The sequence below is a fragment of the Salminus brasiliensis genome, chromosome 8, assembly GCF_030463535.1.
Source record: "Salminus brasiliensis chromosome 8, fSalBra1.hap2, whole genome shotgun sequence".
NCBI lineage: Eukaryota > Metazoa > Chordata > Actinopteri > Characiformes > Bryconidae > Salminus > Salminus brasiliensis.
The window spans coordinates 23,672,372-23,699,741 of NC_132885.1; the positions used below are offsets into that span (position 1 = coordinate 23,672,372).

A 27,370-nucleotide genomic window follows, 5' to 3' on the forward strand; every position below is an offset into this window, starting at 1 on the left:
AATAATGCATAACAAGATAAGATTTTTAATGATGGAAATAATTTATAATACCTCACCCAAGCTTTCTTGCTTTTGAAGTTTCATTTCCTTCAAAACAGACAGAACATTTATAGGCCGGCTTTAAAAGAAATTAGATCTTCAATCAATGTTTTGGACTTTGTTCCACCTTCTGTTTTTTAGGTCTTGTCTGGCCTGGCGTTCAGGTAGGTATGATGGCCTGCAATCAGGTTTCATGGTCCTCTAGGTACCTTTGTGTATGTGGTCCAGCAGAAGCTGTGAGACTGGATGTGAAATGAAAGAAGCTTTAATCACCACCCCTCTCTCCCTCTCGCAGAGTCATTAATCTAACATCCACTTCTATGCATGTGTAAGTCTCGCCTTTAAAGCCTCTTTTTATGTGACTTGTATGCTGAGCACTTGTCTGTGACCAACTATTCATCACTCTTCTAATCATTAACGATGCTATCTGGAGACTTACAAAGTATTGTGAGTGTCAGGGGTACAGGGGCTTGAAATCCAGGCTTTTTATTGGGTGGGTCTTTGGTATTGTGTTTTTTAGAGAATTTCACCTTCATGAGACTGTTCTTTCAGAGATGTTATACTATCTATATCACACATCCATGTACATAGTGGAATGTCTCTGAAGATAACCCCTGTGAGGATGCAGACCAGAGAGAAAATCTTGGGATTGGTATGTCTTGATGCATGAAGGTGCAATTTGGAAAATCTCTCCTTTTCAGTGTTTGTCAAACCTGTGATAAGCCAATAGGGATAAAATTGTTGCCTAAAGCTGTAATCCAAAATGCATTCAAGCAAACATTACAGGCATTCTTCTATCACTTTTTAGATAATAACTTATCATGGTAGAGCGTGAAACTACATATTAAAAGCATTCCTATGAATCCATTTCATGTGAATCAACATATTTTATAGATCTCAGACCTTCAGGTACCCACTATGCTTTCCACAACTATATGACAAGGCCCCATTGTTCTGGTTCTTTTCTCCTTGCTGTTAAGGATTTTTGTTTTCTGACATCCAGGGTGACATGCCCTTTGATAAACAAACAGCGCAAAGCTCCTGGTAAACCCAAAGTCAATAAAACAGGACCACACCTATGTCTTGGCCAAATAAATACTAAGCCTCCAGTCACAGCTCTCTTCCTCTCACTAGGGAGGAATTGTAGAGATAAACAAGTTCGGTGAGGGCACATGGGGCAGAGAGGTGGGTGTGAAAAGGTTTCTCTATGGCCGTTCACACCAATCTGTTGGCATCTTTTCTATTGCGTGCGTAAGTTGCTGCGTAAAGTGGAAAATGTTGAGGTTTATAAGACAAAAGGTTGAATGTAAGTATGGAAGCATGGAAGAATCTATTTACAACCATATAGTTTAGGTAAGCATTTACAGCATTTAGCTTCTATTTATGGTGGAAGCCTTGGCCTAAAGGTTAGAGCAGCAGGCTTGAGAACAGAAGGTTACTGGTTCAATTCCCAGGGCAAGACATCTTACCCTTAATTGCTCCCTGGGTGCTGACGTGGCTGCCCACTGCTTTGGGTGTTTGTTCTTACTGTCACTAATGTGAGTGCATTAATGTGTTTTCTGCCACAGATGGGTTAAATGTAGTGATTGAATTCAACTGAATTGCTGTGGTTAGGTCTGCCTAATCTTAATTATGCTATAAGCAGGCCCTTACAAAGATACATGAAAAAATCTATTGAATGAGACCCTGTAATATTGGTCTGAACAGCAGTTCGATACTAGAAATTGCTTGGAATGCAATAGAGCATTTGCTTTGTGTTATACACTAGTAACAAGTAAAAAGTACTGCAACGTTTTGCAATGTATTTCTACACAAAAACATATGGATATAACATGAGGAGAAAGGCCGCAAGTGGGAGTTCAGAAATACAGGATCATAGAACCATTAACAGCCAACAGGACCAGACAAAGCAAATGCAGGTACTAAACAGATAAACTGAGAAGAGTAGGGTTGGGCAGGGTTGTAAAGATGTCACACAGGTGGAAACACTTAAGAGTGGGTGGAGCTAAGGCAGAGACGAACACCAAAACATAAACACAGCACCATGTGCTAGAGTGCACATGACAAATGTAAAACAAACAGAGGAATACAGAAAACGGCAGATCAGAGAGCCTAGACTTTACAATGGGTCTACATATAAAACCAAGAATTGTGACTGATGTCTTTTTTGGCTTTGATACCAGTCCAGTATTAAATTTAAATTAAACATATCAGCTCAATGCTTTTAGAGTGAAATGCTTGTCCTCTTGGGCCACCCCTGTTGCCTGGGACCCTGAAGGCTTTTTCATTTCTTTTTTTTCCAATTATAGGTGGCCGTGGCTATAAGGATTTGTTTTCTTGTACACACGAATGCATGCACACACTCTTCTGTGCAGCATTGTTCAATCATTTTGATGGGAAACAAAGTCTCCGAAACAGACAGACTCGCAGACGACAGGCAGAAATCTAGCTTGTGAGACTTCACTTCAACTTTATTTAAAGAATTAATTGTACAGTATGTACAATTACTGTTTACATTATTGTGACAACGTAAAAACCTTCACTTTTTGACTTGATGAATTTGGCAGCTGTCCTTTATATTGTTTCAACATTTCATGTTGAATAAACCAATAGAAAATGCTCCAAAAAGACATTTAAATAAATGTTAAGGTTGTTATCTTTTCCTGTAAAGTTGCGATATTGGGGATACAAGGTTTTTGTGTGACAGTGATGCTTTCATCTCTTTTAGTTAACCCCTTTACATATTAGCGTATTACTCAGTAACTACAGTACAGGGAAAACTGGTAAGGCTATTCTTTGGTAATTAAACTTGGGTTATGGGGTTATATAGGGCCTGATGTTAGGCTATAGGCTTTTTAAGGAGTTAACTCTAGAAACCTAGAGTCCTGTTTCAAGTGCAACTAAATGCAAGTTTTCATTCCAGTATTTTGCTGTACTGCAGCTTGTCATATTTCACCAGGCTATATTTTGGAATTAGCCTCCTTCTCTTGCCAACATGTGCTGCTTCAAAATGCTACTCATACTGCTTTTCTCCAATTGCTTCCACTTACTTTCCTCAAATGCTATAAACCTTTTGACATGACTCCTTAATTGCCTCTCTCCATTGTCAAAAACTCTTGTTGGATCTCAGAACCCAAGCAATGATCCCCCTCTTTCCCCCCAACTTTTTAGGGCAGAGGTTCATGAGTGCACTTAGAGTTAATAGCTCTGCTAGAGGGGGTCTTTGGGGAGGGTTAAATTACAGCCCCATACTGAATGCTCACAACCCTTTGCCCTGAGAAATTGAAGTTAAACAACTTAATGGGCAAAGGAAATGGCTCGATGACCAAAAGCTTTTTTAAAAAATGATTCTAATCACAGAGCTCCTGCTGCGTGAAATCTGAGACTATCCAAGAATGGTCCAGAAAGTGGTTACACCTCATTCCCTCACCATACACTTGCATACATCCATAAGTATGAGGCGCCCACTGCTTTATGCTTTATAAACAGTTTACTTGTGCCGTGCCATGTACCTGCATAAATGCGCACAGCGAGTTTGAGCATGGTCCCTCTGCATTAAGTTATATCACAAGTAATTTACTTGACGCGTGCCACATACACACTTAAGCATTTAGCCAAGGGGGTGGTTTAAAGTACCAACTGAACATGTGCTGACATACAGCATGTCGACATTTCATGTTGTGGTTCTTATGTCCTGGCTTTCATTTATTTGACTGAATGAAATTGTGCTGCATAATCAAATTAAGCTCATGCAGAGATGTGTGTATGGGTTGTATGCAAAGGGTAAAGCACGGCTGCTCAAATATACACATTTAGTAGACTTTTGAAGTGGAAAGAAGAGAGCTAACTCTGCAGCAAACCTTTTTTATAAATGGCCTTTTTTGGCATGTGCAGAAAGTTTGGACTATGTCAAAATCTAGTAAACACATGCTTTTAAGTAAATGTCGGGCAGTAAGTTTCTCCAAGGTGAAACTCATTCACCCGGCGTTGCGTTAATGGGGTTAGTGTGAGAAAAAAACATGTAGGCTGTCGAGCTTTTGGATGTATATTTTTATATATATTTATTTCTTATGCAAAATGTGCATTTATAGGAGATGTGTATCATTATAATTAATTTAAAAATTGTACATAATTAATTAATAATTTGGCCGATGATTAACTATTTGGCCATGTTGGATATAGCGTTTACAACTTCCAACTCGGCCAGTTTGTTTTGCATTAGAAATGTCTGACTTTAGCATCCGAGGGTCTTCATGTGGTGTTACCTGGTAGAAAACCTTTATCTCCGATAATATAGAGACCACATTAATCTAGCATTACTTGACTTAGTAGGATTGATTAGGCAGATCAAGAGTATTCTAGAGAGTAATGAGCTATCGGACTCTTCTAATCTTGTGCTAACACTCAACAACCATGGGTTCAAGTCAAAAGAAGCAAACCTAACCTGTGATCTCAGCCTAACAAAAGTCTCCTGACACTCAAAATCTATGGATGGATTGCATGCAAGATTGTCACAGAATATCGCAAAGGTTTTCTGTAATAAGCACTAAAAATCTTAAAACAACATTAAACTGCCTTGTACTAGCTAATTACTTGACCCATGCCATGTGCTTATGTGCCTGTATAAAAGCCCACTGTCTTATGATCACCATTGCTATCGACAGTTTACTTGTGCTATGCCACGTACTTGCATTCCTGCATATGTATGAGCAGCCTTTTTAAGGAGACCACTGCTGTTTGCTTCGACCTCGACACATACTTAAATATTTGCATAAGAATGAGTATGAGCCCACTGTCTGATCTCTTGCTCAAGCAGGCTCTGACTGTCATGCCAGATATGAGTTTGATCAGAGCTTACATTGGATTATATATGTGATTAGAGTTTGAGTCAAGGTTCTCTTCATTTTTCCTCTCTTTTTCAGACAGAAATGAATTTGAAATATCACTTCTAAGCAAATTGTTGATGATTCTAAACTCATCATTGATTCGCTCCACAGTTACAGCTCTAAATATTCTCTGTTAAAGTTGCACCAACCATTTACAGTGTGGACTCACCAATTTCACTCTGGAGAAGCACTGAACTACATGAATGTGAAGCACTCAACCCCAAAACACTGTGCCAACTGTTAAGCATGGTGGTGGTTGCATTATGCTCTGGAGCATGATTCTTTTGCCTCTAGTGGAGCTGGTACATTTCACAAAGTGGGTGGAATAATGAAAAAGGATTGTATAGCCTCAAGCCATCAGCTAGAAGGTTGAAACATTGACCCAGTTACACCATGCGTCCTGAGTATCAGGATTATATCTGGATAAAGACAAGCCACAGCCAGGATGCTTTTAAACCAGATACAAATCATGTATCGTGTGGTCGGAGACACATTTGAACCGTATGTTATAGCAGTGTAAACGCATCCGTCTCTCCAAGACACATTCGACAACCATTAACTCCGCCCTGTACAACCAAAACACCAGTAATAATTGCGGCACAACATGCAAATTTGAATATTCCATCCCAGAGTAACCAGGGATGCGTTTGACTACCACGTTTAAATGCATGTGGCTAAAATCTTATCAGGATACAATCCAGATACTAGTCACACAAGGTGTCCAGGTGTCTACACAATTAGATGTTCCAACAAGACAAAGGGCCTCATTCACTAATTCAACCCCTTAGAGTGGAAAGGCTAATTACACACTAAGGTGTATTACTCAGTAACTACAGGGGCTTCTGTACCAACTGGTTGGGCAGTGGTGGCTCAGCGGTTAGAGCGCCGGGATATCGATAACAGGGTTGTGGGTTCGATTCCCGGGCTCGGCAAGCTGCCACTGTTGGGCCCTTGAGCAAGGCCCTTTACCCTCTCTGCTCCCCGGGCGCTGGAGTTGGCTGCCCACCGCTCTGGGTGTGTGTGTGTACTCACTGCACCTAACACGTGTGTGTGTGTGAGTGTGTATTCACTACCAGATGGGTTAAATGCGGAGGACACATTTCGCTGTACAGTCCACACTGTACAGTGACGAATACGTGCACCTTTATCCTTTTTATCCTTTATCCTTTATTCTTTGGTTATAGACATTTGTAATAACACTTTAGGGTTAAAAAAAATTCAGCAATTTTTATGACAATTCTGACACTGACCAATGTTTTCCTATTTAGGTTTTATTCAGTTTAGGGAGAATAATGGGATCCATCATTATAAGAGCAGACAATTCTGACAATTCTGTGGTTTCAAACACATCACGAATCGGACCTAGTCTTTTTTTTTTAGGACTTTTCTCAAGAACACATTTAGGAAAACTTCTAAGAATACATTGGTGAATGAGGCATTGACCCCAAACACACATCAAAGGTATTTGTGGAATAGATAAAAGCCGGCTAATTAAGCTTCTGGAACTGCTTGCCCAAAGTTCTGACCTCAACCTTTTCGAAAAAGATGTGGACTGTGCTTAAAGGTTGGGTCTGTGCCAGGAAGCCAAAAAGGTTCTGCAAACTTTTCCAAATCTGCCAAGAAAGGTGATCAAATATCCAGACAGTATTTAGTCAGAAGGTTGTTGGTGGCTACCAAACGTTTCTGGTCAACTTGTTAAGGGACATTTAACCAAATATTAGGTGTTAGGTGCTATATGTCTATATTGACCCTGTATGCAGGGGCGCTGGCAGGGATTTTATGTCCAATGAAAAGATATTAATTCCAGTATTTTCCGTGCCCCTGTCCTCAGTCACAGGCCCTTAGAATCATCCTAAATACCCACCCCCCATATGGTGTCCCTGCCTGTAGGTATTATTTTGGTCATGTTGATTTTAGAACCACCACCCCACTGAATTAATGTTTTTTTCTCCAATGAAAGATGGATGTTGTCACTCTTCCTTCCCCAGATCCTTTAGCCGTAGATGTAAACTTCTGTAAACTGCTGTAAACACTGTGTTACTTCAATCATATAGCGATATTGCGTTTTGCCCAGCTCTAAGCTCTAACCACACTGCCTTGCAGCCCTGCAGCTCTGCCTCAGTCCTCTCTCCACTGAGTCGGTGCAGTTCACTCCCTCTGCCTGCACTTTCAGTACACGACCGCTCGCGCGTTTTAGCGACTCGGCCATGTGAACGCGTGCTGCACTGAGGCTCTGAGGCGTTTCTGCACTGTGTGGCGTTGAGTCTTTGGCTCTCTGAGCACCGCGCTCCTCTACAGCCCCGCCGAGACGGACAGGGCGCGAGCGCGAGAGCGAGCGCGTGCGTGCGCGTCAGCAGCGGCCGCGCGCCCAGAGAGAGAGTGAGACTCAGAGCACCGGGGAGGGGGGAGAGGAGGAAGAAGGAGAAGAAGGAGAAGAAGGAGAACAAGAGGAAGAACAAGAAAAAGCACAGGAAGAAGAAGGAGAAGGAGAAGTAGAACGAGGAGAAGGGTGGACAGGGACAAGAAAAGGAGGAGGAAGAAGAAGAAGAAGGAGAAGAAGAAGAAGAGTGCTGCGTTTCTTTCCCAAGCACTGCGCATTCGGCTCTCTCCAGCACGCGGGCGGAGACCAGGACCAAGATGATCGGGGGGCTCGTGTGCGTCCTCGGCTTGCTCATCAGCGGCAGTGAAGGTAACGGAGGGATGGGGACAGAGTGCGTGTGAGCGCGCTACACGGGGCTGGCGGTGTGTGAACCGAGGAGCTCTGGAAGGAGAGAGAGAGAGAGAGTGTGTGTGTGCGCGCGCGTGTGTGTGTGTGCGTGTGTCCGGTGTTTTGTAGGTTGGGCACGTCTCGGTTGGGAGAAAGCGCTTTCTTTGGGTTCTTTTGGGGGTCCAGCTACGGTTTGGAGCGCAAAGGCTGGTGGTCTGCTCTTGGCTCGCGGGCACGGATGCGAGCTTGAGCTGCAAAAGTGTTGCAGAGGGTGGACTGCAGTTCAGGCACTCACTCACTCACTCTCTCACACACACACACACACATACACACACTTTGACCATGTCTGTAGGTGTGGAATGAAGGACGTCTAAGAGGTTCTGCCACAGAGCGAGAAACTGCCCGCTGAACTCGTGCGTTACAGTCTGTACCGGACACTGAAGTGCTGTTGACACCCTGGTTGTACACGCTGGTCATTACCGGTGATACACTCCACTAAGCCACTGCTCATCCAGTCATCCGAGCGCAGGGATGAAACTTGCTGTGCTCTGGCTGGGAGCTGCTGAACGTGATCGTGGTGGTGGTGGTGGTGGTCCTCGCTGCTCGGGGGACCAGCTGCTTCTTCAGCCAGAACGGCAGGTGGAGGTAGAGCGCTGTCTACTGACCCGCACGCGGACACGGAGGCGCGTTACAGGCACAGTTTGGAGAAGGAAAAAGCGAGAGCTGGACGGACTACTAAACACTCGAGTGGACGCACACACACACACACACACACACACACACACACCTTCCTCCATCACAGCACGGAGATCTGACTCCATCTAGTCCTGTAACAGACCCATATTAGGGGGCTGTGGACAGCTGCTGCAGGCTAATGATGAAGGACAGGTCAGAGATGCAGAGTGACCACACTGGGTGTGAGGATGTGTACGTGTGTACATTACTGGGTGTTTAGAGCTCTATGTTGGGCTCCATCGCTTTGTTTGTGTTAATACCCGAGTGGCAGGACAGCTATGGGGTGACCCCCCCCCCCCCACACACACACACACACACACACATACTCTCTCTCTCTCACTCTCTCTCTCTCTCTCTCTCTCTGTTACAGTAATTGGTTACTTGTTGCGTTTAAATCAACACTGGAGACTGTGTGCTTTCTCTTTTGCTCATTCTCTCTCTCTCTCTCTCTCTCTCTCTCTCTCTCTCTTTCTGTCTCTGTGAATGTCGCTCTTTCTCTTATCCTCCTCTCTGTATATCTCTGTGTTTCTGTCTTTTCTCTCTGTCTGTATCACTCCAATCTTTCTTTCTGTCTGTATGTCTATCACATCAGCTTCTCTCTCTCCCTCTTCCTCTCCCTCCTCCATCTTTTTTCTGTCCCGGTCTCTCTCTCTCTCTCTCTCTCTCTCTCTCTCTCTCTCTCTCTCTCTCATTGTCTCTCTCTTTCTCTCTCATGCCATTTTCCTGTCTCTCTTCATGTTTTTCTTTTTCTTTCTCTCTGTCTGTCGCTCTCATTTCTCTTTCTCTCTGTCTCTCTTTGTCATCCTGTTTGTCTCTCTCTCTTTCTTTCTCTCTCTTGCCATTTCTGTCTCTCTACCATTTTTATCTCTCTATACCTTTTCTCTCTCTGTCTCTCATTTCTTTCTGTCACTCTCTTCTTGTCATCCTGTCTCTCTCCCATTTCTCCCTCTGTCTGTCTCTTTGTATCCCTGTTTCTCTCTCACACACACTCTGTCTCTCACTCTCTCTCTCTCTCTCTCTCTCTCTCTCTCTCTCTCTCTCTCTGTTTCTCTCTCTCATGCTTTTTCTGTCTCTCTGCTTTTAACGTTTACTCTCTCTCACTCTGTCTCTCACTGTCTCTCTGTTTCTCTCTCTCTCTCTCTGTTTCTCTCTCATGCTTTTTCTGTCTCTCTGCTTTTAACTTTTACTCTCTCTCTCACTCTGTCTCTCACTGTCTCTCTGTTTCTCTGTTTCTCTCTCTCTCTCTCTTTCTCTCTCTCTCTCTCTCTCTCTCTCTCTCTCTCTCTCTCTCTCTCTCGACTTTTGTGTTGGTCACTCTCCTGCTTCAATGTTGACCAGTTGCCAGTTGGACTCTCCAATACTGTGGATTTCAGTGTTAATTCACCACTTGTTCTCTCTCTCTCTCTCTCTCTCTCTCTCTCTCTCTCTGTGTGTGTGTGTGTGTGTGTGTGGTGGTCTCAGTGTGGTAATAATGCAGTTCATGAACAAGATCAACATCTGTCTCTGTGTCGGTGAGCTCAGATCAGCGCTATTGGAATCCTGGCTGCTTTAAGAGAAACATTCCAGTCGGAGTGTTTGGCTCTCAGGTCGTTGCTAATGTATGTTGGCTGGGAGCTGTGTGTGTTTAGTTTTACTGAGGCTCACTGTGATGAATTATGCACTGTGCCATTCTCAGTGGAGCTGGTCCTTCGAGGTGTTAAGTGCCATAATGAAGGGAATCCTCTGAATCTCATTCTCAAATGTCAGCAGCAGGAGCCGTAATAGATTCATGCCCAGAAGCACTGTTCTAGTGTGTGTGTGCGCTTGTGGTGTGTGTGTGTGTGTGTGTGTGTCACTTGACGAGAGTGAGAGAGAATATGTTACCATCCTCTGTGGAGCTGTCCTTGGTGCCAAATGGGTGTATTAAAAGTGCGTGTTTGGGGAGGGTGTATGTGTGGCTGTGTGTGTGTGGAGAGGACTCGACATTGAGTCCCCAAACACACACTTATATGATCACTTAACTGAACCTGCGGTGCACTCGGCTTAATAATTGTGTCTCTGCACTGTCCCTGTGGCCACTGCTCTTAAAGAGGTCTACAAGTATCATTGCCAAAGCTTCAGTGAAAGTGGGTGTAAGTGAAAGGTGCATGGGGTTGGAGCCTATATGTTAAAAATGTCACCAACAAGTCATAAGCCATGGCCATGCTGTCACTGCAATAACAGACTACGCCAATAAATGAGTTGCATAATGTACTGACTGTCCCTGAATCACTGGAGCAGTTAAACTGCTAAACACATGCATTCTAATTTGTCCTGGTTGGAGGGCATTGTTTTTAATCAAAGCTTGTCGTGTGACTTACATTTTAGCACCAATGATCCCAACTGGCTAATTGTCTCAGTTGTTCAGCAGGCTGCATTTATTTTGGTAACACACTGCATGACGTCTCGCTCCATGCGGTGCTGTGCCGACTGATCTCGTGAATATTTAATATCACACCCACAACACTTGCAAAATCAAAAAGTTGTTTAATAAGGGTGCAGAAAATTACTGTCGCACCCATACTTTTAACACTCGTTCATGATCTGTTTCAGATGAAGGGAATGATGACTGAATAATTCAAACCCATGTTGTTATCAGTTTAAAAGGCTTTTAGTAGATACATTAATTAAAGCATGGGAAAATACTTCAGATTCACAGGTTAAAGTGCTTACCTCATGTTCATCTGCTAGTAAGACAAGTTCACTTAATGTAAAATTCAAATTGCTTAAAAAAAATCAGTTAAGCAAACAAGAAGCAAGAATAATCTACTTAAGGTACTAATCACTGTATGCAAAATACATGAGGTTGGCATAAATCTCTTAATTAATTGGAAGGCAACAGACTGAACTTAATTTAAGCTGATTCAATTCTTCTTCAAAACCATCAAAAATATATACAAAATATCAAACTCAAAATCATCGAGTAATGTGTGGGATATATCTAGTTTAAGCTACTACAGACCTCATTTATGAGGGTTAAAAAAATGGGAAATGGGATTTCAATGTAGCAGGGTTGGGAAATTGCAACATAAGCATCTGCACTCAGTATATAGGATACAGTTACAATACTTACAGTACAATACAGTACTCACAGTACAGTAATGTGTGATTGATGCGAAACAGTGGAAGCTATTCGAAAACTAATAGCACTCCCTTCTGGAGAACTGTCAGCCTGCCAAATATGAGTGAGTAAGTAAGTAAGTGAGTGAGTTTGCTACAAGCCAGGTTGAGGTGCTCTGTATCTAAAAATGTAAAAGGCAGTGGGAAAGCAGTGGACTAAAGTGTTTTTTTTAATGTAAGGGGTTAAATAATAAGTGGATATTTGATGAAATCTTATTGAAGAAAACTCCCAACCAGTATCAGAGAGGACTACACTACCACAAACCAGTACCTCATAAAACTAGAAACAGTGACGGCAGGCAGAAAGAGTAGTCACCATACATTTTTTATTTAGTGTTCATGTATCCGATAGTATTCGGCCTCTCCTTCTAAATAGTAAATCCAGCTACTTTGCACTCTTAAAAATGAAGGTGTTTCAAAGGGTTCTTTGAGTGATACCATAGAAGAACCACATTTGATTCCATTAGGATTACATGTTTGTAAAAGAAATCTTAAAGAGAAACCTTAAATGTGGTAAAGAACCTTTTCAGTGAAAAATAGCCTTTCATTTTATTTTATAAAATAAAATTCAAACTTTGTAAACGAAACATGAAGAGGGTCTTGTATGGCATGGCTCAAACCACACTCATTTAATATCATAAAATATACTCATTGCTGAAACAGTTCAATAGTATTTATATGCAAAAGGTTCCAAATATATTAGATTTATATTATATTTATTATTTATATCCAAGTTTCACTTTTTACATGGTGCTATGTGTCAGATTATTGCAGGTTCATGATATACAATGTTCCATTAGCATCTACACTGAGCTCAGCAAGCATTTTTATTTATTTATTTTTTATGTAGTATATGATAGCAACGTCTCTATTACTGGGCAATCATAAATGTGAGACTGTTGTGCACGTCCTCCACAGCAGTAGTTGGTTAGCTTTTGAGGCTTTTGAGGTTGAAGAGGAAAGATAAGTAGTTGCTGTTGCGGTGTTATCATTTGGACCATAGTATGAATTTCATTCTCCTTAGCTGGCAGATGAACGGGCTGCCATTGCTCGGACAGCTGTGCCTTCAGCACCTGTGAGACACTGCTGTGCCAACAGCCACAGCAGCTTCATGGTAGAACAGGTTGACATATGGAGTGAGCTAAAAATATTGCTTAGCCAGACATTTGTTTATGCAAGCACTTAGCAATGGCCGAATGCACCTAGAACATAGAGGCTTATAAGCATCCACAGTGAGATACGTTATGTTCCATCAATGATGCGTGGGGTGATAACTGCTTAAAGGAAAATATCAGCATCGGACAGGTGTTTACAATAGGAATGGATTTGTAAGGTTTTGTATGAAAAGTATTTGAATAATAGCGCCTACTTCCACCCCCCAAAAGAAACCCACCAGATTACTAATATGTACTACACAGTCATATCAGAATATTAGGACCATCCATGGTTTGGAATGAACCTGGACCGAGACATCACAGATGCCACATGACAGGGTTTGCCGCACGTATAAATAAGCGAGCACACCAGTCAGTTGTATCAGAGTGCAAAATGATCACCATGGGCAAAGGACACAATTTGACTGACGTCCAAAAGGTCATGATAATAGTGTACCATGGGGAGGGTGGTAGCATTTCGGAAACCACTAACTTCATGGGATGTTCTAGAGCCGTCATAGTTAAGGTGTACCAAGAATAGAATTCCCACACATTAAGGGCCAGAGGGGAATGACGACTCCGGAGAGTGGTACAGAACAATCGATACACCTCAATGGACCAGGTAACCTCTATAATGAACACCCTCCACCACCTAATACAGTCCGTGTCATGACATCTCGCTAGTGTCCTCCAAGCCAGAGGTGGTGTTTCCCACTATTAGGTAGGTGGTCATAATATTCTGATATGGCTGTTTATTAAAGGAATAGTTCGACAAAATATTAAATGAACATTATTTATCACTTTCACCCAACATTCAGTTGGTAAGCCAAGATTTATTTGATATCTGATGTGAGCTTCTGTAGTTTACAATTGGAACTGCTAGGCTAACATTGCTAACAATCACTGGACATAAAGTGTCACCAATCTCATCTCTGTAAATACATGACCAGACCTCAAGGTACATCCAGGTCTTCATTAGCTTACAAATAAATGTGCTTTAGAATACAGTATGAATGGGACACTATGTAGGTTTAGCTATAATGTTTAAATAAAGTCTATCTAAAATAAATGTCATCTATAAAATGTCTTGAAAACAGTTTGGCTAATGTCAAATGCTAGATTTACTAAATGATGTTGATGTTTTTATTCCATGCAATCTACACAAGGAGAGTGTTAAAACAGCTTGAACTTCTTGCTTGTCTTGTTTGCTGTTTCACAAATCAAACCTTTATACATTTATGCATCGGCATCAGCAGATATGTCTAAAATATCGGATTCCATATTGTTGCATCCCAAGTTTTAATCAAACTATAGATGTTTTTCACCAGCCCTTCAGCTCTTTCCTCCCCTCTCCCTATTACAGTCAGTCCTAGCAAGAAGAAAAGACAACATTCTGAAAACATGCCTGATGTTAAAACCAATTTCAGCTTTTTTTCTCTCTGTTCTCTGGAAAAAAACACAATAACACAGCGTCTTCGAGTATCGAGAGCTCCAGGCAGAACTATACAGTTCTTTTCCCTCCTGTGGTTATAAATATGAGATATTGAAAACCCTTCTTCTTCTTAACATATTCTTCTCCATATTTGAGCTTTTTTATATAAAACATCATGTAATATATCTTAGGCCTGCCTATTAAAGACATGCTAACTCGTTCACATGGGAAATCGCTGGTGTATGACTTCTTTCTGGGCAGAAATTGATCGTATTATGTGATTAATTGAGTGAACGGAGTGCCACACAAGCTCATATGGAAATGGAATTACCCCCTGCAGGAGTCCCATATGAAAATCAATTTAAAGAGTCAGCATGCCCCTGCATTGTGCAGCGTGTAATTTCAGTGGTATAGAAGTGATGTTAATTTCAATGGGACCTCTTTCTATTGAAGCCTACTAGCACTCCAATCCATAGATGTTCTACCAAACAAAAGCTATCCCTGCTTTATATAACTTAACCTTACAGAAAATGTGCTTATAGCACACCTATAGTATGTGTACTCGATAAGGCCTTGTAAATGAACTGACTCATGCTCATTCATTGTTTCTTCCAAAATCAAGGGTGTTAAAAGGATGTTAGAGTAACTGTCTCTATTGTCCAGGAAAGACTTTTTACTAGAGTTTGGAGGATTGCTGTGAGGATTTGATTGCATTCAGTGACAAGAGTATTAGTGAGGTCAGTATGTTGGATCCCCAATTCCCTAACTCATCCCAGAAGTATTGGATGGAGCACCACAGAGAACACAGTTTTACTGCTCCACAGCTCAGTCTTATACTCCTCTAGCCCACTTCTGGCATTAGGCATGTAGGTTCCCGTCCTTTTCTATTCTTCTCTCCAGAAATCACATATAAAGTAGCTTAATGCATTCATTGGAAGTGAGTGTCCACAAACATTTGGACATATAGTGTATCTAGTGTAGCTCACCTGATTTACCATCATTAAGCACTGCTTTTACCAAATCAGGTGTTGGATGATCACTATGTATAATACTAGACTTCCATGGGAAGCCATTTGGAGATGATTTAATGGACCCAGTGATGTAAAACCACTACATTATTTTATGCTATTTGCATTTATTCTAATATTAGGGTTTTTTGTGTTTTTATTTATATTATTAATTAACCCACTTGTTTGTACCCCCCTCAGCACTAGCAATGCTGCCGACACTCAGATGGTAAGGATAAGGGCAGAGATAGCACATACAGCTGTGCTCTCTCAGACTCCGGTTGCTGATTTCAAAGCGACATGGGTTGGGATACGAACCTGCAACCCCTGGCCACAGTGTAATATTAGTGTTAGAGCAAATAAACACTTACTTCCCAGATAATTCGCATTTTCACATGTTCAATCGGCTGCTTGGTGGACTGTGCAAAATACCATTTTGTATATATTTATTACATAGAGAGCTCAGTTTTTAGTTTTTGAAGGCAAAGGGGGTTAAACGAAAGAGGTACTTCGAAAATAACATCTTTTACTTAGATACCATCTGTTAAAATGACTTAAATGCACGTCCTATGGCCAACTTTCCTGACTGTATTTCAGGAAGGTTGAAGCTGATAGCGAAAAGCACAGAAAATGAGAGAAAAGTGAAGCACTTTGTGATAGTGTGTGAGAAGAAAAAATAAAGAATGGGCTAAAATGCTGTATGCCTACGTGAGCTTCTATACATCTGGATGCAACATGTTCATAGTCTTTTCCATCACATTGAGAATTCAAGGGCACAGCTGTGATTTAAATGTGATTTAACTTGCATCCTATTTGCATCCCAATTCATTGCTTAGCTAGACATTATTTTATGGATGAATTGGTTCATTATGGATGGACCAGTGATCTACAAGAAGTGTCTGTTCAGTTGCACAAAGTATCAGGTATCAGCAACAAAGTAGAAGTAGCTAAATAAAGACCATGAAATGGCTTAGATGTGCTTTAGTGGAAGTTTGGCCAAACTCTAAAGGAGCTGAAGCTTGCCGTATCTAAACGTATGAGCTGTGTCCATGACTTCATGGACAGCAGTAAGCAAGAACTATTCATTACTGGTGGCCAGGTTTTCTCCAAGGCATCATGCCAGCAGAAACATAGTCTGTCTTTTCATCAGTACTGCCAGTCATACAGATGCTGAGATGTTGGAGAAAAGAGTCCAAAGAAAAACAATGAAAGAGGAGACTGAGAAACTTTTATAGTGGACAAATGGGCAGTGGAGAGAGATATGGCTGAAGAGAGAATGTGCTGAGGCAGACACTGTAGGATTTGGGAGACTTCTGGATTTAGCTCTAGAGGACCTAATGTCCTTGCGTATTCGAGCTTTAAAAGGACACAGCAAGGACCTTCCGCACTGAAAAGCTCCAATGGAGGATGTGCTCCATGGAATGTTTTATGCTAGTTTTTCAAAGCCTAAAAGAGAGGCTGTATGATCTGACGTCTTTTTTTAAACCTAGAACGTTTGGCGAAGATAAAATCACAAGGCTAGTATTTTACCTTTCCAGTCTAAGCTATTATGAAACATACTTGAACACAAACCCCACTCTTGATGTAGCACCACTGTTAAGAGAGAGCACACTGTCTACTTGCCCCTGTGATTTTCCTGCCATGTGTTGTCAGAACGATAGAGAACAGTGCATGTACTTTGCACACCCCCTTGATTTCTTGTCTATAAAATAAAACCCTGCAATTTCGCGTACAGTCTGTAGTGTCCTCCAAAAAGTTAGCGCAAGCCAATTTCCTGATAAAAAAAGAATGTGGAAAAAAAGTTAATTAAAAAAAAATTTAATCTTGCTGACGCATGCTTAAATGTAATCATGTTAGTTAAGTTAATAACAGTGGCCTGGCAAGGCTGTACGTGTTGATGGATATGACATAGTAATAATATGCAGTTAAATTCAACCAGCCGGTTAAGTGAACTGATGTATGGAGTGAGGAATAGTATTCATGTGTTGAGTAGCCCTATATTGGAACTGAATGGATTGGTTCTGGGCTCCATATTTGTGCAAGATATGCCTGTAGGCTTGTGGGGACTCTTTTGGCTGCAGACAATTTTAATTAACCTTTTTCCGCAGGACCCTGAGTGGCTGGCATTTCTGCTGTTTAATCTGCGTTTCTCAATTAATAATGTGATGCCTCACTGATGCTGTTGTGTGTACTTGACATGCAATGAAAATGATCTAACAAAGCTGAAAATGAGATTGTTATTGTGGGAAATAGATTTTTATTTTGTTCATGTTAGTGTTAAAACTGTCATTTTGAATAGGGAGACACATGAATGAGAATATAGGTCACATATTGCTGCCATTTTATTGTTTCTCTGACTGAAAAAGATAGTAATAAGTGCTTACTGATCCAAAGTGCACTCAGAATGAGTTTGCCCACTCACTCATGTATAAAAAATGCAGTGTAAAAAACACAGTATTCACAGTTTATATGCCTTGTGCATCTTTTATACAGCAATATTTAAACAAAACAGCACTCAGAAATGTAGTTGTACATGATGGTCTACTGTACTACATGCAGTGTGAACAGCCACGCCCAGTGACTCCTCTAGCAGCCCATTTAAACCAGTTAAAAAGAAATTAGGCCTATTTAACCAGTCAATTTCCATTCTACCAACGGAATGACCCCCAGAAGGCCTGTGTAAAGAGGCTACATCAACTTTAAAGGAAATCTGCAAGCAGAGAACAATGATATACTTACAATTAACAATTGTACAGATACAATTAAGTATCTGAATACATTCAGTAGATTATTAAGAGATGTTCACCTGAGAAATCTATGATCATCTAACAGGTCTAATACAACCCATTTCAACATCCTCAACCAGCTGTTCTAACATCTGCTACTGACACCGGTCTGGAACTGGAGCCTAACTGGATTCGTTTGAGATAATGGGGGCAGGGTGAGAGTTAGGATTAGGTTTTGGGTTGAGGTCAGGATTAATGCCAGGGTTAGAGTTAGGTTTTGGGTAAGGCTGGGTTGAATTTTGCTTTTCATTTTATGTAACATATCACCAGAAACTTTACTTAATGTCAGTAATGCACCAACAATACACATATTCAAGACCTCAATGTATTTAAATACTTACAAAGTTCTGAAATAAAGATGCTAAAGACCTACCCTTGACAAAACCACACCATTTGCCAGAATTTGTACCCTGAATGGTGTATGTGTATGTTTTCCCAATAGTGAGTGTTTACAATTGTTTAGCCTATTAAATACTAATAGTGTGAAACCATGGTGCCCTTATTGTGCCTTGCCTTCAATTAAAACAAGATCATTATGCAAACTAGCACGTGATGGGCGATGGACAGTGATCTCAAAATCAAATTGTTATTGTAAACTATTTCTCTGAAACAACTAGTCAGAGCATTTTATTGATGTTGGGCAGTGGTGCTAAAAATATCTAATTCAGTTTACTATGTCTGTAATCCTATTTGCAATACTACCAATGCTAATTCAGGTTTATTTATTCCTCATTTCGACATTTTATATCAGCACTGACAGATCTGTACATGAAAATCTGGTTTGAGTGTAAGTCCAGAGTTCCTATATTGGTGCACTCCAAACAATGATAGAGATACAAAGGTCCACTTATTTGCCATGACTGAGGTGTTAAATTGTGTTTTTCCACTGTAGACTAGTTTGCGCTGTATGAGTATGCATATCAGTGGAAATCATTTATGAATGATATTTTGTATTTTAACCATGACTTCATTCATTAATATGGGCAAAGAGATTGATTGTTGTCTTTGTTTGTGCAGCTGCACTGAAAGAAAAGTATTATATTTTCATGATTCAGATGTGTGCATCATATCTGCATTTTTTTTTTACAAAGTTTATTTCTTTGGTGGTACTTGCTAGGGTTCTTAACCCCTTCAACTTTTTATACCCTGTATGTAGGCCCACATTACTTTATTACTATTACAATTGACACCCTTTAAGCCCTAAAAATGAATCCTGTGGCACTCCCCAAAATCTGATGAACTCAATGGTTACAGTATAATTAATAACTGAATTATTAATTTAGGTTTTAAATATTAAACATTTGAAGGGTTAAAGTGTATTACCTCACACCTGCACTGCTGCACTGCACCACAATCAGAATATTACCAATCCACTATGGTGTTAGGTTGCTAATTCCGAATCCCACAACATATTTACAAAAGTAAAGGGGCGTAACAATGTGGGCTGTGGTGATACAGTATACACGGCTTTGTTCAATACTTCGAGCGCTCTTTAGAGTAAGTGAAAGTGAGTTTGACCCTTCTGTGCTCCCAGTAGTCTCTGTGTAATTATAGCCCGAATCAGATCTGTCTGCTGCATCCACGGTAATACTGTTTGTCATTGGGAAGTGACCCCTAAACTTATATCTAGCCTCACAGCAGGGAGCCACAGCAATGACATTTGAGACAAACATCAATCCTGCTTTAATGCAGTAAATATGATATGTATCAGCAGAAAGCAGTAAATGAATGATAAAAGGCCAAGTTGGGCCCTGCTGGCATGGTAAATTTGAGAGCATTTCATCACAACGATGAAAGCTTTAATGTCGCCATTCTTTCGCTCTGTAGTGGAATCCGGGCTGCGTTGTGCATGGAAAATCATTATTTAAAGCACAGATAAGTCATATCATGGGACAGTTGGTGGTTTCGTGATTAATGCTGCAGTGAATTACCATGTGTATGTGGGTGTGGGGCGCTTGTCTTTCTGTTGGATGTGGCCTGGGCTTTATTTTTATTTTTTTGCACCTGTGAGTATATGTGTGTGCTGCTGCTTGCAATCTGCTCTTCTCCTGGTCTCTTTAGCTGGCTTTGGTTCTCCAGAGTGTTGACACAAGCTGCTGCTGTATAATCCCAATGTAAGCAGTGTAGCTAGTGGTGCAGATGATAGCTTCTGCCCTGAAGCTTCAGTACTCTCACCACTTCCATCTTGCTTCTAGCACTATTCCAACTCCACACATCCCTTTCTCTCTGCTCCACTCTACTGGGTGATTTATTACATTTATAGAAAATAAAATAAGTGAGATACAATGTTTTCACTATATATATAAATAATAATATTGCAAATTAAACAAATACGTAAATGTGTATTTCTGGAAATGTGCTAATGCTTATAACACAAGATTCCTTATTTAACCCCTTACAAAGCTAATGGCTGGCTATTACCAAAAAGTAGCCCCACCAGTTTCTACAGACGTCCCTGTAGTTACTGAGTAATACACCTTAGTGAGTAATAAGCATTAAGGGGTAATAAGGGGTTAAGATCCATTATTGCTGGGCAATAATATTGGTGCTATGTGGATCTGGGACAGCTCTATGCAACTGTACTGTAAAATCAATAATATGCAGGACATTGGAATCACAACATATTTACAAGTGATAGCCTGACAGATGTAGCATAGCAATGACTGCTGAACCAACTGTGCAGAAGTAACCAAGTGACACACTGCAGTGTAGGCATTAAAAACAGTGCAAATTGAAAGAACCAATGGCAAGCAGCATTTAGTGGCATGCAGTCAAATTCTCTGATGCCACCATGGAAGAAACTGTTTCTGAAGAGATGTGTTTTGGCTGTTAAGAGTCTAAGGCTGTGTTTATACTTGTAGTTTGGTTCCCTTGGACCGGACCAAGCAAGCAAATAAAACATTGTTAGATTTTAATCCTGGTTTGCTTTGAGTTCATAAAGGGAAAAAGGTGACGTATAATGCACGTATGATTACACAGAAAGGTAATTGATTAAAATCTAACTGCTGGATTCTTAAACCTGGCTTATTATATTATGCCATTATTATATTAGAATTAAACCAAGACTTTGAAAATGTACATCTTCAATTTGGTCACAAAACAAGCTGTAAAAATGAATGATACTGTGGCTGCATCCCAACTTTCACACATCTGTACTAAGGCAAGTACAGTGATGAATGCAATGCAATGCTAGTTTTAAAACACAAGCACAGTACTGTATCTTCCACCTTGAAGTGGATGGGGTACCACAACAGAAGACTACATGAGGTTCCACATAGTGTTCTTAATTACGTGATTACTAAGTATATATAATGATTGAATTTGATCTATACTGCTCGGCACTAACATAGTCCAATATTAAATTTATGTATTAATAAATTCTGTACAGTATGGACCTACTACTTATAAACATCCTCATTGAACAGATTGTGGGAGATGTGTGGGATGTCTCCTCTGGTTCATCAGTGTAAGGGTATAATGATGTTGATTTTGTTCTAATAGGCATGAAGGTCCCTTGGCCTGTTTTGTTTGTGTGTGCGGTCCTTTTCTCAAATGGGCTGAGTGGTAGGGACTGGAAAGTAGGCTTCTCCTCATTAACTCTGGACCCAAGGTAAAACACCACAAGAGCAACCTGATGGCCACTTTCTCATTCTTTCTTTCTTTTTTTTGTTGCTCTCCCGATGCCCCTTAATGGGCCTGTCAACTCAGTTGCAGTTTAAACTGTAGCTCAATGTTAAAGGTATGTGGCTTGATGATTTCTAACAAAGGATTCTTCAGGTAAAAGCTAGGAAACTAGAAACACTCAACACCTCAACCTGATCAGGACTGCATACGTGTCTCAGGCCACACAATGGTGTAGTCATGGCAATGTAAACAACCCCGTAACAGCAAACAAACAACATTTTGTTTGTTTGTGTGTTTTTTGTTTGTTTGTTTGGAGCTTACAAATTTGTGAGATTTGTGAGATTAGATCATGAATGTAATGATACACAGGGTGACTAGAGTAGAGGCAGTGCCAGTAGCTAACACTTAATGCAAACACAATTAGCATTTTCTAAACTACAGTATTGTGGCCAGTTGGCCATCACAGGCATTACTCATATTACTCCAGTGTTAACATCTGTGCACTCCACAACAAAAGGCATGATGATGTGAATTTTAAAGAGATGGGTAACAAAGCAAAGTTCACTTAGAAATAATGTAGCTATAAATGCCCAAAATGCCAGAAAGTTAGCTCATTCACTTGTGGCCATTCGAGTTGAAATACAGTAGCTGTATGATCTAATCTGTTGTAATTCTGACTGGTGAAAAGAAACTGTGTGTCGGCCATTGTATGGATTTGTATGGATTTTACCAGCAGCTCACATAATTTCATTTAATGAAGGATTGTCTGGAACAAGGTGCTGGATAGTAACTGTAAATACTGGCCAATCTCCAGGAGATAATATTTTAATTATATATTAATATTCATTCAGATCTCAATTGTGCTACCACACATAAACATCTTTACACAGCATATTTAGATGCCTAACCCGTACAGATTTAAGACAGGGCACAAGCTAATTTGAAACATTTTTGATATTTAAATAGATGTGAAATAGTGCTTTTGTTAATCAATAATACAACTAATACTAAATTTTCTGTGCATTATTTTATTAAGTATTTATTTGAGTGAAATAAAACTGGTTAAATATGTTGTTACTACAATACTGTAAATATTGGGCACACTTCATTTATTACATTCCCTCACTTATGGAGTGTTTTTTGGTATTCTACATGGTATTCACTTACAAAAGTTGGTTTTTACAGGTTTACAGGTAGATCATCACACATAGGTGGAGCAGCACAGCTAGCAAGTATTATATAACATTAGCTATGCTAATGAAAGAATGACAGTTGTTAATTCACCTCTGCTCAGTCTTTAACATCTTTTAACCCTCACTGGCAGTAGAAAGTCACTGTTGTAATCAGAGCAGCAACACTGTCATTATTTTGACCCAATATGCAGAAGTATTGCCTTATTCTCTGTTTTAACACTCTGCCAAGGAGCTGCAGGACACTAAACTGAACTGATGCCCAATGAATGAGAGCGGTCAACTGGTAACCCCCCCACAGAGAACTACTGAGCAAAAAGAGAGACCAATCTGGATGTTTTTTGTGTCGCTCTTTCTTGCTATGTCTGTCACTCACTTGCTCTGTCTGTCTCGCTTCCAAAAAGTGAGTGAGTGAGCCCGATGTACAGAATTCAGATTTCCAGGATATTGTATAAAATGCAGGCGTCAGGGAGCCGCTATCAATATGCGTAAATTTTATGGGAGGTGGGATTGCCTGTATTTATAGATGTTCAAATGGTTACCAATAGTATTGGGGTTTATACTAGCCTCTGTTTAAACCTAAACCCCAGAAAAGGACCCTTTAAAGCACCTTTGATTTTGGGATTGTAGATTTAATATGATCAATAATATTCAACTTAAATGTTATATAAAGGTCCTTGGCACGTTAATGTTATTTTGTTGAAGTTAAAGACAAGACGAGTAACCACAAAACATCTGCAATGGACAATCAAAATGGTCAAAAGGTCATCAAAAAGGGTTAATAGTAATTTTATACAGACCCATACAGCTAATAGAGGAAATTAATTGGGGAAATAAATTGACAGTGCTTTTAAAATAATTGTCTCTAAAGCTTTTGAGCTGGGAGACCATAGAGAAGTAGCAGCTGGGCTACGTTAGTCCTTTGACGCACATACCAGTGCACCACTGTGCGATAGTGTAGCGTGGAAACGGTCGTATAGTTCTAAAAAGAAGGCACCGCACATCCTTGTCCTTAAAGCTTAGACTCTGCTGAATTATCTTCATGTGGCGCATGGGCTCGAGTGTGCAGCCCTGACAGACGCCATGCTGGGTGGAAGTCTAGTGTTGCCGTCACATGGCCGAGCCTGATGGCTCAATTCAAAGTCAGCAGCGGCGAGTGATTTATGGCTTGGCTTTAATCAGCCTGCTGAAAATGCAATTAGACAGGGCTCCTGCAGTGTGCAAATGAGCCGTCCCAAAGCCACTTGGGGATGCACACTGTTAATTAGCCGGGTAGGGCACCTGTTAGCAAGCTGCGCCGGCTAGTGCAGCGTGAGAGAAAGAGGTCACGCAGCCATGGGGAGTGTAGAAGGAGTAAGAATGAGCAGTGAGGGTAGTGATGTTGTCAGCTTGCAGGGTACATGTTATTGCCAGAGTTTATAAAAAATATTTGTCTGACTCCAGTGGGACTTTAATTTTCCAATTAGCTTCATCGTTTTAGTTGAACCCCAAAATTGCTGCTTAATGTTGAAGCCATTTGATTCATTCAGGTGCCTGAAAACGGAAAACTGTATTTTCCATGGCATCAGTGAGTGCCAATGAAATCTTGACATTTCATGAATCTCAAATACTTTCGTATCTTCATTGAAAAGAAAATTATTTATGACCTAAACATGCCAGTTCCAAAACCTGGTAAATTTTATTTAGGCTCTAAAAATTGACGTACACCCAGCCCACCAGCAAAAGGGACAAGAAAAGCTGACACAGAAACTGCTCTACTTTGAAAGACTCACTTTCCCCAGGATGCACAACACTGCCAAACTCTGCCAGTAATCACAAAACAGGTTCCTGCATGGAAAGCATCCCTCAGGGAAAGTGCAGCTCAGGGAATGCTCAGTTTAGGGAAGTGCTGCTCGGGGAAGTGTCACATGGGGAAGCCCAGCCACGGAAAGTGCACTCTGTGAAGCGCTGCTTGGGGAAGCACAGCCAACAGCTGGGAAAAGCACCCCTTGAGGAAACGGCACAGGTATAGGCTAAAAGCTAACCCTAGCTTACTGGGCCCTCTGTATGTCTCCCACCCATTCGAGAAGACAACACTATCTAGTAAGACTCTGGAATAGTTACAAAAAAATTAAAAATCTTGTTAGAGTGCTAAGAACAAAGCTATGCTAAACAGCTCCTGTGAGACGCTGCAGTGCTATAAACCAGCCAATAAAAGTTTTTTTTTTTTTATTGGGCATCTAAAACAGCAATTAAAACCCCACCAAAGTTGCAAACTTACTATTCATACACCAACAGATAACTTAAAATACTCAATAAATAAAATCTTTGACATGTTTAAGATGTTTTCACTTGCCAAGACATCATTTCACATTTATAGCTTTTGGCTGATGCTCTTAACCAGAGCATGTCATACTGGTGGGTGGTAAATGTAGAGTCTTGCCCAAGCAAGTAGCAAGGATTCTTAATGGTTGGAGAACCACATCCTGGCCTGCAACAGGAAGGGCCATGTTGTTACCCACTATGCTACAGCATGCTCTGAGTGTTCCTTGAGAACATTATATCAGGCTACATGTGGCTTTAGCAGGCAATTTGAGGCCCCATTTAAACCTCTACCTAATGGTTGATGCCACGGTGAAGGAAGCGGTCACTATGGTGATATCAGCACAGGGGTTTGATGATGGAATCGCAGCTGGTAAATGAATGTTTAAAAGGTTCGTTTGATATGGCTTCATGGGTTAACAAGTGTAGTTTTGCAGCATATGGCACTTCAGTTACACGAGAAAACGAGAGGTATGGGACGGACGAATAATCGCTGGAGGAGGACTGGGTGAGAAGGGCACTTGTTAGTGAACCAGGCGAAGTGGTGCAGGGAGATGGGAGAGGTGATAGAGGCACCTGGGGTGGAGGGTGTGAAAAGAGGTGAAAGGAGGTTAGGTAGCTGGCTTGGCATGAAATGAGGTTAGCAGGTCTGGACTGTGTGAGAGGACCAGCGGAAATTGAGGGGTTGTCATGGCGAGGAGGAGAGAGATAAAAAGGCAAGTGTGGGATAAGAATTGGGGCTGGACAGTGGTGGGGAACATGCAGGATGATTGAGCATGGATTGAGGCAAGAAGATTAGGACAGAAAGCCTTGGAGAGACTGTTAATGGACATGTGTGTGTGTGTGTGTATATATATATATATATATGTATATATATATATATATATACGTTCATACGTAAAGGGCTCCTTATCCATTTCTAGCAGAGACATTTAGCCAGGCAGACAATGTATTGACATAAAGACCCTTAAACTAAAGTGACATACTGTACATTTCTTTTATTTATAATAACACAATGTATCAGCTTCAGTATCCTCTAAATGGATTACTTAAATATGTTTCCATAATAATATCTTTTCCAGAATCCCAGTGGTAAGAAATGTGAGCCAATAACAGAAGATTTCAATTTCAAATCCCACGTCTCACTGGGTATTTATGGTTATGCCTTGGGCAAGCCACTTAACCCCCCACTGCCCTAGAGGCACTGTTCTGCTGGTGCTGTTGTGCTGCTGTGCTGCTTTCAGACTGGGCATAATTTGGCAACAAATTGACAAATGTCCCTTGCACATGGGTATAACAAGCATACATTCCCTGTCTCAGTTTGTGGACATTTTTTTGACCATCATAACTAGGCCTTGCTCTGGAAGATCTTCATAACAGTTACTTTAGTTTAAAGCCTGTTCTCAGTGTAAATAGTACATCAGGTATGTCATAAAACATCTAATATCATATTGCAATTACTGACCTGTCTGACAAGCTGTATATAGTCTTAACATTCTATGTACTCTCCTTGTCCTAAGGGTCACAAATTACTCCAAGACAATCTATGTACCCTGGTGGTGTACAGCATCCATGGAAGTATGAACAAAGTCCATGCAAATTTAAAGAAAATGTAGGGGGTTTACGCTGCTGTTAAACATGAAGGCGGGTCATTTTTGACTCTTATGGCAATACAATGGACGCATTAAAATAGGTATTACCTGAGCATGTCTTTAACTTTCCTTCACAGAATAAAAATGAATGACTTTGTTTTCAATCTTGCTCACAAAATAAAATGATGGGCGTCGGTGGTGGGCCTCTGAGTAGGATGTGGCCTAGGGCATTCAAATGTTCCAGTATCTTAAACAGATACGGTCTTTCCCACTCTCTCTGAGCTAATGATCAGCTCTGAGATACAGCAGTGAAGAATAATGCGCAGACACTGTGATAATGAACAGGCTACACAATGCATCTCCAAATGCCCTCATCGTTTTTATTTTTCAGTGGCATTAATTATATTACGCCTCTACCATAAACATATTTCCCTTTCCAATAAAACAGCAAGAATTCACAAAGAGGGGAGGGGGGGGGGTGAGGGAGTAGCGCAGGTGGTCACGCTTGTTTTGAGTGATCTAGCCTGGGAACTCTACTCATTTACAACAATGTTTGTGCGAGTAAGGAAAGGTGTGTGCTTGTGTGTATGTTTGGGGGTTTGGGGGGCTGGCGGAGTTGGGGTTGAATTGTCTTCGTTAGCTGGTGATTTGGTTTGCTCCTGCTTGCCTCTTGTTAAAATGGGCCTGGTATTAATCATGCAGCAGAGATTAATGAGAGCGCTCTAATGAGCTGGCGCCCACACTGAGAGAGACCACTGCCACTGCCATCTCAATGCGCT

At 40.9% G+C, this 27,370-nt stretch overlaps 1 protein-coding gene across 4 annotated transcripts in view; it reads left to right on the plus strand.

Moving 5' to 3' along the window:
• The first annotated feature begins 7,098 nt into the window (after positions 1 to 7,098).
• ncam2 (neural cell adhesion molecule 2) overlaps positions 7,099 to 27,370 on the plus strand; it is a 249,314-nt gene continuing 229,042 nt past the window's right edge. For 2 of the 4 annotated variants that reach the window (XM_072686155.1, XM_072686156.1), the window contains exon 1: positions 7,100 to 7,614. In XM_072686155.1, coding sequence (XP_072542256.1) covers positions 7,563 to 7,614 — 52 coding nt within the window. In that variant the 5' untranslated portion in view covers positions 7,100 to 7,562. Of the gene's footprint in view, positions 7,615 to 27,370 lie in introns of all 4 variants that reach the window. The other 2 variants (XM_072686157.1, XM_072686158.1) reach the window with 2 other exon arrangements.